General features: G+C 50.8%; 4 protein-coding genes across 4 annotated transcripts; 2 read left to right on the top strand and 2 right to left on the bottom strand.

The window, feature by feature from the left end:
• Positions 1–33: 33 nt before the first annotated feature.
• On the bottom strand, positions 34–2,757 carry F5B22DRAFT_620060 (uncharacterized protein). The gene is made up of 4 exons (XM_047975813.1): positions 2,153–2,757; positions 2,001–2,007; positions 936–1,839; positions 34–711 (listed from the first exon to the last, which is right to left on the bottom strand). Exons 1-4 carry the CDS (start codon positions 2,215–2,217, stop codon positions 473–475), a joined length of 1,215 nt encoding a protein of 404 aa, XP_047827675.1. The 5' UTR covers positions 2,218–2,757; the 3' UTR covers positions 34–472.
• Positions 2,758–9,705: 6,948 nt separating this feature from the next.
• F5B22DRAFT_388364 (uncharacterized protein) lies at positions 9,706–13,483 on the top strand. Its single transcript, XM_047971379.1, has 3 exons — positions 9,706–10,644; positions 11,398–11,550; positions 11,829–13,483. The coding sequence occupies exons 1-3, from the start codon at positions 10,346–10,348 to the stop codon at positions 13,363–13,365; spliced, it is 1,989 nt and encodes a 662-aa protein (XP_047827674.1). The 5' UTR covers positions 9,706–10,345; the 3' UTR covers positions 13,366–13,483.
• An 870-nt stretch (positions 13,484–14,353) lies between these two features.
• F5B22DRAFT_388326 (uncharacterized protein) lies at positions 14,354–16,125 on the top strand. Its single transcript, XM_047971377.1, has one exon. The coding sequence runs from the start codon at positions 14,459–14,461 to the stop codon at positions 16,040–16,042; it is 1,584 nt and encodes a 527-aa protein (XP_047827673.1). The 5' UTR covers positions 14,354–14,458; the 3' UTR covers positions 16,043–16,125.
• F5B22DRAFT_388378 (PdxT/SNO family) lies at positions 16,067–17,152 on the bottom strand. Its single transcript, XM_047971380.1, has 2 exons — positions 16,613–17,152; positions 16,067–16,547 (listed from the first exon to the last, which is right to left on the bottom strand). Exons 1-2 carry the CDS (start codon positions 16,852–16,854, stop codon positions 16,091–16,093), a joined length of 699 nt encoding a protein of 232 aa, XP_047827672.1. The 5' UTR covers positions 16,855–17,152; the 3' UTR covers positions 16,067–16,090.
• Positions 17,153–17,403: the final 251 nt, after the last annotated feature.

Genomic DNA, 17,403 nt, shown 5'->3' with positions numbered 1-17,403 from the left:
CTATTGACATGTTTTGTTTCAATTGGAGGCCTAGTATATCTCCTCGACCTCTGGACGTTGAAGCGTGGGCCACCGCCTCATTCTCAATCCACGTTTCGTGGAAGTTAAGGTCCTATGGGAGATTGTATGGTACCAAGTCTTGAGGGATTAGAAATTGTCCATGATTTTCTTGCTTGCTGAAATTGTCGTGTAAATATGTTGTACCACCAATCTAGGCATTTGCGACAGCTCATGAATAGGGAACGAAATAATAGATGGTAAGAAAGTTGATGGCTTGTAATAGATGACATATACCCTTGCGGAAATTGACAAGAGAAAGCTGAGAAAACAAGAAATCTGCAATAAAAACAGAGGGCTAAGTACTGGAAAATGCATTCAATCATGGAGAAGACTTCTATATGTATTTCAATTTCCTCCCGAGGTTATCTCTTGCTTCTGGCAAGACAGCAACCACTGTCCTCGCTAAATGTAACTACTGAGAACTAATTCCGACAACATCACACGGCCATTGAAGGTATTCAGCCCAATCTGGTCCTAGATGCTCAGCGATGGCACGGACAAGCCGTTTCCCTATGTGACCAACCATCCACAAGTCCTGACACAAGTCTAGAGCAACACCGTAGTAGGCAAGAATAATCATCGCCACGGGACGGCGTAATACGAGGAGATCGACGAGCTTCTCGTGGACGAGAAGTGGCCATGCTAATGTCACTATAGAATGTGTTAGAATAAGTAGCTTATTATTTTCGTTTCAGTAAATGTGTTTTCTTCCTGTGGGAGTAGGAAACCCTGATATATTGAACGCTTCTGCCTTTTGCCAAACACGCGATTGGGGCTTTACGAGGCGCAAGATGACAGAGAGTGCACGACAAAGGTTCTAGTCTTCGGGAAGGGAAGCTTAAGAAAAAGACTCAATGAGATTGTTGTTCACCCACAATAGACATGGTATACGGGCAGTGGCTGACCGATCCTGTGTCCATCCAGTATGCATTGTATCTGCTCGATTGCATGACGATACGCCTCAGCAGCGGACGGCGATATATCCGTAGACTGCGCGACCAATTTTCTCACTCCATCACACTCGGAGCCCAATCCCTTCGTTAGGGCCGAGAGCTGGCACCATTCCACTAGGTCCCGTAACTCAGACTCCCTGAGCCGAGGCCAGTGGTCGCCAATGATAGTCGTTACACCACGATGAAGTCCAAAGTAATGCCCGAAGCGGATGAAGAACGGCTCCGGTGGAAGATGGACCAGAGGTGCGAGATCAGCGAGACCCTGCACGGAGAGCAAGCTAGAGAAGAGAAGGAGAGCGACGCAGATATCCTGATCAGGCTCTGGTGGCGCTGGGTTGAATTTGGTCACGGCCCAGGTTTGCAACGTGGTCGACTGGTCGAGGTAGTAGTGCGACCTCTCGGCGGAAACCTTCGTGCTCAAATGGCGAGCAGAGAAGGCGAGAATACCATGCATTAAGTAAGGAGTTGAGAACGCGCTGGAGAGGACTGTCCTCTTGAGCTGATCGGTGAAGGACGTATCCCTGTCGATGAAGAGGAAAGTGCCTTGTATGAAGTGATTGAAGAGCTCTAGATGGAAAACGTTGACGAGGGGATCATCTAGGGATCGGGCAAGTGAGCCGTGAGACTGTGTTAGCCCCAGCTGTGATGGTGATCCCTGTGTTGCTTCCCCATGCTGTTGTGGCGATGGCACTGAAGGCGTACGATTATTTGATGACGGAACTGGGGCCGAGGATGTTTCTACGGCTTGAGACTGAGCTGTAGATCTATAGGTACACACGCGTTCTGAACTCTGACAATTGATACAACTAGGGCGCTGTTGGTCACACTGCGGAGACGGAAGAATGTCCCTGTTAGTCTGGATGAGTAAACGTACGTAGCCAAAATGTGATCGATATTAGACACCGGATTTCTGTGATAACAGAAATGCCCATCATATATATCTGTGATTGTCTACATAACTGGATATTAAGGAAGTTGGAAACTTGCCCTTATACTACAATTCGCTAAAGTCAGTAATCATTCATTTAGGTAAAACGTAAGCTATGTGCACTCCTGAGACATGCCTGAGGCTCTAACAGGTAAGCATGGCCTTCATGAGCGTCTAGAATAGGAAGAACATGATTCTAGGGATGGCATACTGTCGGCGTCTGCATTCTTCGCACTTAGACCCCTTTTTCGTCTTCCTATGAGATCGCCGTAGCATTGGGAGGGCTGGCCTAGCTAATAGGGCTTTGCTTCCGCCAACAGGACGGAGAAATGATGAAGACGAGAGGTATGATGTCCGCTCATGTCGGGACGGGAAGAGTGAATATCCTCTTAATTCAGCGTCGACAGACTGTCCGGTTGCGTGGGGATAGGATCTATACGGCGTGACATGAGCTCTGTAAGAGCTAGATCTGGAGATACACAAGCATGGTAGGTAATTGATGGCTCAAAGATCGCTAACTCCGTGACACTCGGATTTAAAAGCTACCTGGCGGAGTTATCGTCGTAGAATCCATAAACACACGAAGTCTGATCGTTACAACTTGCTCCCGAAGTTGACGAATCTACCTGAAGTTTAGCAGACAAGAATCCCCAAGAGACGAGGCTCTCCCAACTGCGTATAACTTATCGATCCTCAGGTCGCCCTTCCCGCCATTAACGGCGTCAAGGCAGTGCGTGGCCCACACCACCTGTTCGTTCGAAGCGTCTGTTCTAGCCGCATCGTGATCACAGAACACGAGCTTCTTTGTCATGTTACTGAAAGAGAGGCGAAGGTGGTCAACAGTAGTAAGCTGACGCCGCTGGCGGGGGTAGACGATGCTTACCCGAGCCGCGTGACGCCCGCATTGCAGAACCGGAGATTCCCTTTGCTTCTCGGCGTCGGCCATAGTTGCGATCCTACGTCCGGGAGACGTGTCTATGCATGAAGTGAATCGCGGCGTTAGGTCTGTCATCTTTTACAATTAGAGAAAGCTTGCGATTATTTTGCGTGGAGAACTCGTCATGTGGAACATCCGGTATATCTACGGGCGACCTTGTTCGGCCAGCGAAAGTCGACGCATCCGTATCGCGCGTCAAAGCCGGTAACTCATGGCGGACTTATGCCACAAATTACGGAATTATAGTAGCTTTGCACATCTTAGTAGCTCTTTTCGGCAGGGCTGTGCTACTTGCCACGACCAGATGATTGTCCATAAATAGGAGTGCATGTCCTATTGCTCACGAGAGGTTGTATTGGTAATTTTTGATCAGTAAGCATTGCTATCAAGTAGTTTAGCGTGAGTTCCGTGCCACGAGTGATAATTCCGGCGTGCTCAAGAATGCAGCATGCCCTCGGACTTCCGTCCGCGGTGGACAATACGTGGCTCTCTTCCCTTTGGTTAGTTTCTTTTTCTTGAGACAATCGCCCGTTAGTCTGAAACTCTTCGCTGCGCTTGTCTCGCTCACCAATCGCTTTGGACAAATAATAGCTATCTAATTCTCATCATTTTAAGAAGTTTGAATAATGAGCATTCCTCATAGTTATTTCGTAGCATAGCGAGCGCTTTAGATACGACAATGCGACAATGCGGGTATTTCGGGTGAGCAATTGAAAATTTACCCGGGTCTCTTGGCAATATTATCCCCAGTATTCCGGGCTCCGAGCTGTCTTGGGATGGGCACCTAGCTACAGTGGCGAGTGGGTAAAAATCATGCCATAACCACGAGCTCTCTCGTTTCACTCTAGACACATTACGATATACTAGACAGAGAAAAAAAGCCTCTGTGAGATGTTCGTGATAATAAGGATAGAGATGGATGCAATGGTCTACAGGCAGGATCCGGATGTAAGCAAGGAAGGAAATAATGTCATACGTTCGGCCGAACTTCCGTGTGTCTTCAACATGACCGAGCCTCCCGAAAACGCACCCTGCAAATTACCTACCTACTTACCATCAAGGGAAACCCCTCTATCCCGCATCCTTCCGCACCGTTCCGGCACCCCGAAACTACACTACTGTATTGCTCTAGAACCCAGACTGATCAACATGGGAAGATGAGCTGCGACCACCGACTAGCCTGCCTACCTTATGACACGGAAAGGGAGCGCATACTGTATATGATATATGTTTATATGCCTAATTGCACGTAGGTAGTTTGGGAAAAGAAAGACCCGAGAGAAGAAGAAATAAGGTTAATTGAACATCGCAAGGAAAGGCTTGAAACATAGGTATACCTACGCCATGCCAAGCGACTGTTCCCGACCAAGCTTTTGTCGCCTCCACAGGGCAGGATATCCAGCGGTCGTGGCGGCAAAAGAAGTCAATGTCGCACGTCAGCTTATCGCGCGGCCTCGGAGTGGGCAATTTGCAACAGTCGCAAGGGGGCGGGCTACTGTACTAGCCTAGGAGTACACCGATGTGGGGGGTTTGGTCGGTCGAGCTCAAGGGCTCGGTCAGGTCATGTCAGGTCAGATCACATTGAGTCGCTATTTGAATGTACAGCAGATGATGAGTGGCCTTGATTGAATTTATTGTCGTCGGTGACTTGCACGGAACTGTTCTCGTTTGTTACTATTGACAGCAACGTTGCGTACGTACATGCCGAATCAAATTCGCGCGGGAAGTTACTGTAGTAGGCATTCAGGCGAGTAAGCCGGGACCGTAATTGAGCGCGCATTGTTGTAAACGAGCTGTATGGGGGACGAGATAAACTGGGCATGGTGGATGTCCTCATCCAATGGAGGGCGGTCCCCAGTTCGGTTGCGACAAGCGATATGCCCCGATCATTTATATGCACTGGCGGCGGGCCAACGAGATGACTCGGCTGCAATACCGGATCCCAAGCCCGTGCGATGGTGTGTCAAACTCCGGCCGAGGAAAGGGGAGAAGGGAGAGGGGTAACGGATTGATTCAATAGGAACCGCTAAACAGTGGTGAATATGCTGTTGGTTCCATGGGCTTCGTACCTACTCGATAAGGTAAGTAAATCATGGATGAGGTTGGGGTTAACTTCTCTCGCTTGGAAGATTCATTCTGGTCTGCTTGCGTTCGCACCTCCATGCCTGACTACCTACTGTATGTACTAAGAGATACGGTACTCTACACGTAATTCATTGGGAAAATGGGGAAGTCTGTGACACCCAGCCCAAACGCGATACACTGCTGGTTGCCGTCAGACCTGCAGATCATCTTCGCATCAGGCTGTTCCCAGTGGAGATTTGGACACATGGTTGCCGACCATCAGGCCGTGCCGTGTACTTTCAGCTTGGGAATGTGCTTGGAATTAATCGCACAGGCGAATGATTTAAAATAGGGCCTTTACACTACTGGTGTTATGTGCAGCACACTGCCTACTTAGGGATGCTAGGGAGTATACGATTAATCGTAGTCGGAATATAGCGCGTTGTAACGTCGCTCCACGCATGCCGGTCGTGTCTTGGATCCTGAGCAACGCCGGAAGTTACGGCACTAGTCCAAGCCGTCCGGCCCGGCGCTCTTGAGGTGTCTCACCACACCGTCTGCTCAATTGCCTGTGCAACTGTGTACTTGGAAAGTTCAATCATTGCACAGAATGCAGCTGGCTAGCCATCAGACCTCGATTAAGCGCAGGCATACAGATAGATGAGCAGCGGCAGAGGACTTTTAGCTAGCTATAGGTAGCGAGATGGAGCGTGACTGTGTTTTAGGGGGTGGGGGAGGAGTTTGGTTTCCAGTCTGATTGCCGGCCGGCGGTCATGAATGTAGGACTTGATAAATCTGTGGCAACGTGCTATTGATCGACACGAGATGGTGCATCACCTGCCCTTGAGAATGGTAGAAGCCAGCCGAGCGAACAGGGGACAGAGGAGAGATGGAGAAAGAGAGGGGGGGAGAAAAGCAAGTCACCAACACTGAATTTAGTAGGTACATGGGTTCCCGAGCAGCGCAGCGCACGGCTTGGCGGGAGACCAGTCCCATCTCTTCTAGCCTGATCGTTCGCCCCGGATGGACTCGGGACCACGGCCTTTCCCTCACTCAAGGGTGGGTTAATACAGTCACTTCTGCCATTACTGCTATGGGATTTTGTCTTCCAAATCGGCGTGCAAGTGCATCACGGGGGAATGCTAAGTTGCGAAGGTGATGCGATAATAAGACAAAGCCCGAATTCCCTAGCTCCAAGGCCCTCGCACCGACAGGTTGAAATAGCACAGTATCCGTAACTTAGCCCAGCTGTTGACTACGGTAGTGCAATACATCTTGGTGCACATTCTACTGTCTAGTGCCGATAGAAAAAGGACGAGATCTGAAATGATATACCCGCCTTCTCTACTGCCATTTCATACGAAACTGAACATATCAGGCTGAACGTCGGCTTGTTTGATGAATGCTGCTAATCCTAAGTCGCGGCTGAATACTATGTACAAACCGATCAAGACGTTAATGCCATGTCAAGCATAGCGTCGACAAGGAAGAAATGATCTATTCTGTAGAACTTCCTTTCGGTGGCGACGCTGTTCATGGTTGGTTTGCCCGTAGCACGCCGACGATATGTACTTGGAAAGGATCTGGAAAGTAGGTAGGCATGAGACGTATGAGACTGGGAAATGCCGGACTATTGGTCCCTTTGTCCTCTCGGTCTTCCGCAACGAGACCCAGCTGCCTGCGCCGAACGGCGAATTAGGTCAATAGGCGGGCGGCGGGCTGTACAATCAGCTTGCAGGGCGCATGTGATTTGACGGGGTTAACGAGCAAATCATAGCCCAACACCCAAGCCTTCGGGACTGCGATGCAGACGCAAGGGTGATGGGTGCATTGTCTGACTTCTCATCAGCGCGCCGGTCTTGGCCCAGGTGCGCGCGCGCGCGCTCTGTACACAGGATGACACAATACTTAGATGACTTTTAAAAATAGAATGAGCGAGTTAGAGAACAAAGGGGGCGAGGGGGTCACCTCTTTCAGGCCAACAGCCAGTTGGTGGCACTGACTGACCTACCTAACCTAGCCAAGTCAGTTTCAAGGTGTCAAGATACAGATGTGTACATGTAGATGGACGAAGGTAGGTAGAAGCACTGAATACCAGTACCAAGTTTAGGAGAATCTGGATAGAATAAAAAGCTCGTGGACCCGGTTGCCGAACCAATAAAGCCGAAGCTGGGGTCGATAGCAAACGAATGTAGCCGCTAAGTATAACTATATTCGCCAACGCAATTAGACTACCTAGGTAATAGATATAAAGCCAACCGAAAATAACGGAAATCATGATGGTGCTTGAGCCTTACAACTCCCAGTCTAATAACACCCATTGCCCGGTTGTGATGGCGCCTCCAACCTCGGATGGGCATCTATATACTGTTCACTACCTAGGCCGCCTGGAATGCCTGTGTTCGTGAATATATTGGGCTAACATGTTTATGTTCTCTGAGAGAGCTTATTTCTAGAGGACGGACGGCGTCAGAGTAGAGGAGAAGTGACGGCGGTGTTGCCGATGGACGGCGGGTTTCGAAGTATGCATGTATGTAGGTAGAGATGACGATGATGCTAGGCAGGCAGGTAGGCAGGCAGGCTACGGCGGGCTGTAGCGGATGGTAGCGGGCTGGAACACGAAAACTGCAAGCGCAACGGAGGTACGTACCGCGTTTCCTGCTGGAACCCCCCGACCCCGTACAGAAGCCGTCGCATCGTCCCACTCAACCCATCCAAGCCCCTCCAAACGCCCCACAAAACATCCCCATCATTTAAAAAAGCAACAGCTATCGAACGCCGGAGACCCGTGAGCCCGAGACCTTTGCCCGCCTGCCGCCCACTGACACCTCCTTGCACCTCCCAGCACCTCTAACAGTACACCCGGGTACCTCTCCCTCTACCTACACATGCAAGTAGCCCGAAGTCGCCTGGAGGTAAATGATCTACATGTCGCGCTTTTCTGCCTACCTACCTCAAGTACCTACATACTTACAGTACATACCCGGGGACATCCATCCCATATTCCCACCACCGCCTTCCGTGGCTGTCTATTTAAACACCCAGGTAGGTACCTGCTTCTAAAGGTTCAAGTCAAGTCACCTCCTACCTACATTGCTTTACACTACCTAGCGGTAGCTAGCACGGGCATGCTTAGGTATGATAGAGCTGCTTGTGAGCTATCGTTTAAGCTCATCTTGTCTACTTTCTCTTTCAGCCTACAACTATGATTCTGCCCAAGTATGGTTGTAGGCAGGCAGTTCAAATGGCATGCAGAATAGACGGGCAAACGGCCGGTATTCGTACTACCTACTACCGTATATATACATATATACTCGAGCAAGTATGGTAGGTCAATACCTACGTATGCGTAGTCGGGAGGTACAGGCGGGTAGGTGCTACCTGGGTACAGCACCTAACCTAGAGACACCCAACTGACCTAGGTGACGGGAGTAAGGCGGGTACGCGTGCGGTACATGGGCGGTACTTGCATTACTGGTAGATAATCTACGATCTCTAGGTACCATGCGTAGGTAGCACCACGTTTCCCGTGTCCCGAACGACTGAAAAAAACGCCGCCGGCTCGACTCGACAGGACAGGTAGACTCCAACCAACCTGGAATGAATTTGCTTGCCTGTCTGGCTTGTCTGCCTGCCCGCCCGTGCCTGCCTGGTTCCTTCCTGGCTGTCGGCGTCTAGAGGCACCGATCCTGCCACGCATGGCACGCATGGCACTGAACAGAGCAGCGCCCCTCCCCTCGCCAATTTGCTCCGATCCAAAAATACTCGACCTCCGTAACTCTCAGGTGTCTTGGTGGGCCGTGTGTAATTTTCCCCGGATCCAGCTGGTGCTCCTCGCTCCATGTTCTGTCCATGTGTAGGGAGTACTGGGTAGGTAGGTAGACTTCACCTCTCGGCATATCTCCCGCACGTTCCCAGCAAACCATCCTGTTTTTCTCCTACACTTGCTGTATCGCTGCTGATGACCGATACACCCACCCACCCCCGTGCGTAACGCCCGTCAGTCATCGACTCATCAGATTTGACCCGACTTGATCGCTCTCATCATCGCCTTCTTTCGTCATCTCCATTAACTCACCCGTAGAATACAACCCCATTTATTTCCTCACTACTTGCGTACCCCAACATAATTTGTATTGTAACTCGTTCTTGGTCGGAGACGTTGGTTGGTATTGCGGCAGACAGACACGCCATTCAGTCCGGCGCACAGACAGAGACAAAGTAAAGAAGAGAAACACGCCGGGGGACGGAAAGGCAGAGGAAAAAGGCAGAAGAAGAACAGTAAGGGAGAGAGGGAGACTGATCTCACCACCCACCTGCCTATCTACCTACCTACCTACCTATCTGTTGACCCGTCTTGTCCGCCCACCCGCGCGCATCCGTCCACCAACAACCGGTCCGAGTAGCCAGAATTAGCGAGCGACTTGCTTTCTAGGTAATTACCTACCTATTTATTTCTTCTTCTGCTTCGTCTAGCTATACCATTCGACACGTAAACCTCGCGAGCTTGCTTGCCATGGGCTTGAATGCAAGTGACGTGCCTGCTGTTCTTGCCTCTCTCTCTATTAGCCCGTTCCGCTCTCTTGGCTTTTCCCTCGGCTGCTTGTCGTGCCTGTGTCTCCGGATCGTCTCAGCTCATCATTCTCACCCACCCTTCACCCCCCCTGTTTAGCTCCCGAGCCTTTCTCTCTTCTCCCACTAAGACGACCTATAGCGCCGGAGTCTCGCTGGCCAATCGTCCCCGACTTGTTCGCTCTGGTACCTACTCGCCTACCTGCAAATACACCGCCCAGCTCTATCGCATTGAGGTACAATACGTACAATACGTACGGTACGGCACGGCGGCACGGCACGGTTCATACAGTACAATCAATATTCTACCGCAAAAGCACAAACCACGCCCCATTCGCCATTCAATACAGCACTTGCATCTACTAACCTGCCTACGGTACCTTTCCAGGTAGGTAGGTAGGTATTCTGTGCTGTATCATCCCGTCCGTCATTTGTAGCGCTGTGTAAGTCGTCGCTGTAGGCTCTGGCTACCTGTAGTAGTAGTTGGCATTAGCATAGCATACCTACCTACATTCTCTGTCCAAGGTACCTAGGTAGGTAGCATCGTCCAACCCCCGGCTGACCCCCCTTGTCTCTCCCTGTTGGTTGGGTCGTGTTCTTCTCGAATCACCTCCACTCCCGACCGGGCGCCCTCACTCCTCTCACGAGTGCCCACCCACTTGATCAAATTTAATCCACCGCACCCCCGAGCCAACACCGTCTCCTCCCCCGACTCCTCCGTTCCTTTTTTCCCTTCTCCCTCAACTCTCGTCCTTCTTGTCACCGGACCTCTTCTCGGGTCCTTGTCATCGCCATTCTTCTTCACTCATCTACCTTGTCGCCGCGCTCGCCATGACGTCCGTGATCCGTGGCACGTCACTGCGTGCCGGCGGTGCCTGTGTGCGCTGTCGCAAAGGCAAGACCAAGTGTGTATACGACAATGGCCGCGCACCATGCAAGAACTGCGCGAAGGGCATGCACGACTGCTATCTGCCCTCCGAGAGCAATGCTCATATGCATGGCCAGTCGCCGGCGAGGGCTCCTCGTCCAAGAGAGTCTTTGCAAGGCGACCGCAACGTATCGGCTTCCAATGACCGCCAGCCAGCAACAGCCGCCGTCATACCACGCAACCTACAGGCAAATAATGAGAAGTAAGTCATCGCTCTCTCTCTCTCTCTCTTCTCAGTTTCTACGGTTCCCTGCTATGGCATAGTAATCCGCAGCATGTTTTTACATCTATCCTTCATTTCATCATCATCATCATCATCATCCTCTTCTTGGTTCTTCCCCGTCTCCCCTCTCTTCTGTTGCATATCACCAGCCTCGGTCATCATTGCCGCCGTGGTGTGTGACCAGGCAATCAAATGTATGAGTCTTGTCGGAGGGCAGAAGTCAGCTACTCTAGGCCCGGGCACGCGCCTAGCTCGATGGTTTTGCAGGAGGCCAGTCAGCTAGGTTACGTAGGGCAAGGCGCATTTCTTTCTGTACCCACCGTGTCCGTCTCAGGCCCAGCCCAGAGCGCGCAGCACACGCATCGCGCTCGCCGCCCTTTTTCTCTTACACCCCCTTCCCCCCCTTGCCGTTCGTTTCTCACTCGCCCATACTGTTTTGGGGGCTGATGCCGGCTGCGTCGTCTTGCCTCGGGATCGCCATCCAACTCACCATCGCTCCGGTCGCACCCTTGCATGCCTAATTTATCCCCCCCCTGTCATCCATCAATCACCGTAGTTGCTCTCTGCCCTCTACCCTCGGTCTTCTGCGTGCCATTCATTTGCCCCTACAACAAAGTTGCCGGCGCATTTTATCCACCATGTTGAAGCGCAAGACCCCACGAGTCAATGCCAGTTTACTTCGGTATTGTACCCCCTCGCTAACCATGGCCTTTGTTGCGCCCGTTCGTACAGACTGACTCCGGAACTCATTACGGAATGCGAGAGAGTCATCAACAAGACTCTTCCATCCTGTGTCGCTTTTCATAAGCCTTCTTTCTTGCAAAAGCTCAAGAATGGTACACTTGAGCCTAGTATTGTGAACGGTCTTCTCACATGTGCTGCACGGTACGTACAGTTACCCCTCTTCCTTTTCACGCTTTGTTTCTCGAAATCACCGTCATCCTTACCTCCGGATTCCGTTTGGATGTACCGACCGCCATCCTTCGGGCTACACTCCAATTTCCGGTAGTGGGCCTGTGGCCTATGTCGTGTCACTAGTCCAACTGTGGTACATTTGCCCAGGCTTCATAGCGGCCAACAATTCCCCTCTGCTTACCTATCTCCAATATTGTCATGCGCTTTTAATTGTAGCAGTGGCCAGTCCTGCTAACATTATCGTGTAGAAGCTCCACTGGTTTGATTCGCCGCTTTGGTAACCAGGGCGGTGGTGCGTCGGCAGCCTCCGAGCATTTTGCCGTCAAGACCTTCAATCTGGTTATGCAGAACCTCGATAACCCGAGCTTGGCAGATATTCAGGCTTTATGTCTCCTGACCATCCATGAATGGGGCAACAGAAATGCCGTCCGCGCCTATGTCTATTTGGGCCAAGCTGCTCGTATGACCCAAATGTACCGCATCATAACTGGCCACCAAACCCTCGGCGATCCTGAACAGTTCATTAAAGATGAATCGTTCCGGCGGACACTGTGGCTCATCTATATTCTGGATTGTTTTCTGACAAGCAGTCCCGGCCGCCACCCGGCAGTCTGTCACAACGATGTCAAGGATGTACCCCTTCCGTGCCCCGACATGAGCTACAACTTCGGAACACCTGCCTTTGTCCGCACCCTGGCGGGCAACCCTCCACCTGGTCTTCCTGAGGGTGCGCCTTTGGCGGAGGTGGGTGAATTTGGTCACATCGTCATGGCGACGCAGGCCTGGAGAAATGTGATTGAGATGCTGACCTCAGCTACTGTGGACACCTATTCTGAGGAGCAATGCCTTGCTCTAGAAAATGGTATTGAGGCTGTGCGCAGCTCTCTGCCCATGCATTTCGTCGACAAGCCAGCTCACCTCAACTTGCACATCACCATGGGAAGTGGTTTCACATATGCAATGCTGCACTGCTTGTTGCATTCCGCCACCATCATGGTCCATCGTCGCAGGCTTCTTCACTTCATCCAGACTGAAGGTTTCAAACATGAAACTTGGCGCATGGTTCCTCATGTTCATCTGCAGACGGTAGATCGAGTTTTCGCAGCATCGCACAGCGTTGTGTCGCTACTTCTCGCTCTTGAGACCAACGCTGACAAAGATTCTGTGCCCAACTTTCCACTTGTCATGTTGTTCTCTTGCTTTACTGCCTGTGCGACTGTAGCTTGGTTTAGTCTGAAAGGCTTGACCCCTATTGATGTGAATGAGACGTCCGAAGCCATTGTTGCGGACGGCATGCGGTTCCTACAGGATGGAGCCAACACTTGGACACTCGCTGTCCCATGGTATCGTCATCTTGCAGTTATGGCCAAGGTATTGCGAAATGATGAGAGAAACTCGAACAGAGCTGCCATGGAGCCTGCCCCACCTTCAATCAAAGATGATGCAGCAAGCCAGCCTGATAACAACCACGAAGGTGTAGACTACGAGCGACACTCATCGGCCAATCCTCAGGAGCTTGGTGAGAATGGCACTGAGCCTCCACGTAAGTCCGGATTCACTACTATCAATGGCGGTTCAGCAGGTACGTCGACGCCAGCGACAGCAAGTCCTCCAGCGCAACCCAAGGCAGAGTCTCCAGTGCTGTCATCATCGGATCGCCCGCCAATGAATGTTTCTGTGGATGCGGGGCCAGCTGATATGACAGCTGGTGAACTATGCGCGGCATTTGAGCGGCAGCTTCTTGAACTTGATGACCTCGCTGCTTTCATGGGTGGTGGTGTCTGATAATCAGCCCTGCCCGTTTCTGCCTCTTCCGACAATCAGATCGGGCACATGCATCAACAACTTGATGAGATGTGTTGCACATTGTTGGACGTGTACGTTATGTTGAGTGTGACTTGTGAATGATTTTTGGCCCGGCGTTTTAGGAGTTGTTCTCACACGGAAGTCACTGCTACATGGAGATCCCACATTTGAAGCTGCCTTTGGCTAGCGGAATCTTGACTGTGTGAAGGGTGGAGTTAGGGGTGCTGGTTTGTCGGACGAGGTGTCAGGCTGTCTGGACCGGACTTCATCGTATCTGGACAGGGCTGGTTGGCATTACCATCTACTATCCCGATATCATCCACCTTGTGTGGAAATAATAATCGGCATGGCCTCTCACTATGGATGAGGGGCTTGTTAGTCAAGCTGAAAAGCGAATGATGCTTCTCGAGTTGTTTCTGTAGACACATTCATGGTCTGGTATGGCGGTGCAACGGCTTCCATTTTTTCATATTGCTTTTTTCTATTTTGCGCTGGTCGGTGGGCGGGATACCTTGAAGAACTCCGCGTTACCTGTACTATATGAGGAGGTGGTTCATGTCATCAGCTACACTGTAGGGCTGGTCTTTGCCGGCTATTGAGCAGGAAACCTGCCAAGTAACGCTGGTACCATTGCAACATATACTAAGCTATAATTGAAACACAAAACTTCGTTGACGTGTTCTTGGATCAAGTGCTACACAAGTAACATTTCCCCTGTGCTTTGGGGTATTTTTGTTTCTCTCTTCTTTTTCACTCTGCATTTCCTGACATAAGCTACTGTAGGCATGCATGTATAAAAGAGTGCAGGACCGAATCCACTTGATTCGTTCCTTCTATTGCCTGTCGTTTGGAAGGAGCGCCTCCCATGGTTTCTTATAATAATAAAGTCTCGTGGTCACGTGCCATAGCGCCAATTCAGGAACTTTAGTACGCAGCTGTTGAAATTCATCATTCCACCTCATCAAATCTTCTAAACATCACATACTTTTGCTTGTTGGAGCCATCTGCAGACCTAGAAACCACCCCTCATCGCTTGATTGAAGGAAAATGATCCCTTGCTATCTATACCAAAATGAGCACAACGCACCCGATGCAGGGAATCAAGCAACGGTGCTTGGGAGAGCAAGACGGCTATTCTCTTTCAAGGGATGGTGATAATGTCGCCGTCGATGATAGAAGCGTACTTCACAACAGAGGAGGATCGCGAAGTATGCGACGCGCCCGCTCGGCTAGCAACGAAGATGCCGCTTCTCAAAAGCAATGCAAGCGTCGTCGGCTAGGCCAAAGCGACGAACCGCGCATTCGCAGCGAAAATTATTTTAGAAATTTGTACTCTGCCGAGCCAGACTTCCGCCGTCTCGGCTTAAAATATCCAGAGTTTGGTACCGTGCTCAAAGATGGTGCCCACCTAGATTTCGCAGACCCAGCAGCTGTTGTACAGCTTACCAAGACGCTTCTGAAAGAGGATTTCGGGCTCGAGATCACCCTTCCAGCAGATCGACTGTGCCCACCTGTGCCAAATCGACATAATTACATATTGTGGCTGAAGGATCTGCTTGATAGCACCTCGTCGTCGTATTCTCAGCAGTATGAGCCCGAGCGGCGGGTTACGGGCCTCGACATTGGTACGGGTGCAAGCTTGATATACCCGCTGCTTGGATGCGCCCAGCGCCCAGCTTGGAATTTCATTGGTACAGATATCGATGCGGAATCATTACACAACGCCCGCGAAAATGCACGCATAAACAATCTCGAATCTCGCATTCGTATTATAGATCGTGCGGCCTCAGATACCTTGATTCCTGATTTAAGCACAGAGGCTATCGATTTCGTCATGGTGAACCCACCGTTCTACGCATCAGATACAGAACTGCTCGAGCTCGCCGCAAAGAAATCACGACCTCCACACAGCGCATGCACGGGTGCACCTATTGAGATGGTCTGCGAGGGGGGGGAAGTCAGATTCGCTGAGCGACTGATCGATGAGTCTCTGACGCTCAAGGACAAAGTGCAATGGTATACGGCCATGTTGGGTAAACAGTCTAGTCTGGAGATTCTTATTGATGTACTCAAGAAAAATGGTATCAACAACTTCGCCGTCACAGCCTTCATTCAGGGAAGCAAGACACGGCGTTGGGCACTGGCATGGAGTTTCCTGACTAGACGACCGTCGCCGGCCGTGGCTCGCGGATGTAGCTCCTTTCTCGCTAAAAATATGCTGCCACCGGTTACAACGACAACTATTTACAAGCCACCTTCCCAGGACTATGCTGACCTAGTCTTATCCCTCGAAAGAATTATCTGTGATACTATGAAGTCATTGGGCTTATGCTCGTGGACTTGGGATGAGCAGCGTCTCCGAGGCGTTGGCTTTGCTCATGGCAATGTTTGGAGTCGAGCTTATCGGCGGAGAAGAGCTAGGGAAGGCATAGTTGCGGCTCAGCAGGAGAGTACAGCTTCTCCACTTGATGTGGTAAACTGCGCATTTGGATTCTCCATCTCCATCTCCATTCCAATCGACAATACAGCTGAGCCAGGCAGCAGCAATCCTGCTGTCACCGTGTGCTGGCTACAAGGCGATGATGAAGGCTTGTTTGAGAGCTTTTCAGGCGTGGTTCGAAGGAGTCTCCGAGAAAATACCACACGCTCGGTATGATCGATGGATGAGAGAAATGGCATTATTATCAGATGCTAAACTCATCATTCAGTTCTCGCGCCTCGCTTTAATGACCTGATTCAGCCACCAGACATGGATCCGCACGTCATCCGTCAGCTCCGGATGAAAGCTGGTGCCAAACACGTTACCCTGCCTAAGAGCGACGATGTTGTCGCCTTCCCCAGTTGACGGATACCTAGCCAGGATCTCGATGGCGGGTCGCGGCGTATCAGTTTGCTGCTGCTGCTCTAGCATCTTATCGACTACGGGCGCACGAATGAAGACGGCTGGAAACGGAGTTTGCTTCTCTGTAGAGTCCTCTTGCTTGAGAAAAGGGAGATCGACATCGTGCACAAAACTCTGTAGCTGACGACCAAAATGGTTCCTATGTACCTTTACATCTAGGCCGCCGATGAGTTCCTGCCCGCCCCGTTTCGTCGCGCTAGCTTCTTCACAAAGAAGTATCAGACCAGCACAAGTGCCCCATACCGGCTTCTTAGACACTCTTACTCAAAAGCAATTAGCCTGAAAGAGTTGTTTACGGGAGGGCGATAGTTTGCGAAAACTTACTTGACAAAATCTCTCAGCGGCTCTAACAACCCAGATTGCGCGGCGACTAGTGACAATGTCGTGCTCTCGCCACCAGGCAAAATCAGAGCGTCGCAAGTAGCAAGTTGTTCTGGCGTGCGGACTTCAGTAAGATCAATAGCTGGCTGTCGTGCACCAGCGGACAAATGATCCGCAGCTCGCTTCAGCAAGACAAGGTGCTCTGCGAAGCCCCCTTGGAGGGCTAGGACGCCGATGGTGGCCATCTTGAAGAAGAAGAAGAAGAAGAAGAAGAAGAAGAAGAAGAAGAAGAAGGGGGTAGGTAATATGAGAAATTCAGCAGCTCTTTCGTTTTCAAACTCTATGCTCGTGAGATACGTCGCCCAGTTCGGGATTTGATGTCCATACTAGGGAATTGCTCGCGCTAGGGCGTGGAAGACATGTATTTTTGTTTTATACAAGTATGACGAGTAATACCTCCACCGTGTACGATAAGGACGTGCATACGGTGCCTAAAACGTTGGAGCGAGAACGGATCTTGCAGCGGCTTACCTAACCTCCTCCGTTACTTTTGGTATTGCACGTAAGGACAAGATTAGTACCCTCTAGCACGCTGTAACCTCTCCTCAAGATATCTGAATTGATCTCAATACAACATTGAAGAATCAGCTAGATCTGTTCAGCAACGCACGAGTTAAAAGAGGTACTTTCTCCCGCCCATGTTTGCTACGGACAGATCGGCTCCTCGGCGGCCCCTCACTATCTACAGGCAGGGGGTAATGGCGGAATGAAAGAGAGACAAACGCCGACTTTAC

This window comes from Xylaria bambusicola (assembly GCF_022495145.1).
Source record: "Xylaria bambusicola strain CBS 139988 unplaced genomic scaffold F5B22scaffold_46, whole genome shotgun sequence".
Lineage (NCBI taxonomy): Eukaryota > Fungi > Ascomycota > Sordariomycetes > Xylariales > Xylariaceae > Xylaria > Xylaria bambusicola.
Note: the sequence above shows the minus strand (reverse complement) of the source record. Positions and strands in the feature narration are given on the sequence as shown.

Excerpts from the sequence above, each read along its gene's own strand:
- F5B22DRAFT_388378 (XM_047971380.1), bottom strand. The coding sequence starts at position 16,854 with ATGGCCACCATCGGCGTCCTAGCCCTCCAAGGGGGCTTCGCAGAGCAC. Across the intron at positions 16,548-16,612 it reads CCGCTGAGAGATTTTGTCAA|AGTGTCTAAGAAGCCGGTAT; the intron begins GTAAGTTTTCGC and ends CTTTTGAGTAAG.
- F5B22DRAFT_388326 (XM_047971377.1), top strand. The coding sequence starts at position 14,459 with ATGAGCACAACGCACCCGATGCAGGGAATCAAGCAACGGTGCTTGGGA.
- F5B22DRAFT_388364 (XM_047971379.1), top strand. The coding sequence starts at position 10,346 with ATGACGTCCGTGATCCGTGGCACGTCACTGCGTGCCGGCGGTGCCTGT. Across the intron at positions 10,645-11,397 it reads CTACAGGCAAATAATGAGAA|ACTGACTCCGGAACTCATTA; the intron begins GTAAGTCATCGC and ends CCGTTCGTACAG. Across the intron at positions 11,551-11,828 it reads CTTCTCACATGTGCTGCACG|AAGCTCCACTGGTTTGATTC; the intron begins GTACGTACAGTT and ends ATTATCGTGTAG.
- F5B22DRAFT_620060 (XM_047975813.1), bottom strand. The coding sequence starts at position 2,217 with ATGCTACGGCGATCTCATAGGAAGACGAAAAAGGGGTCTAAGTGCGAA. Across the intron at positions 712-935 it reads GCCCGTATACCATGTCTATT|TGACATTAGCATGGCCACTT; the intron begins GTGGGTGAACAA and ends CACATTCTATAG.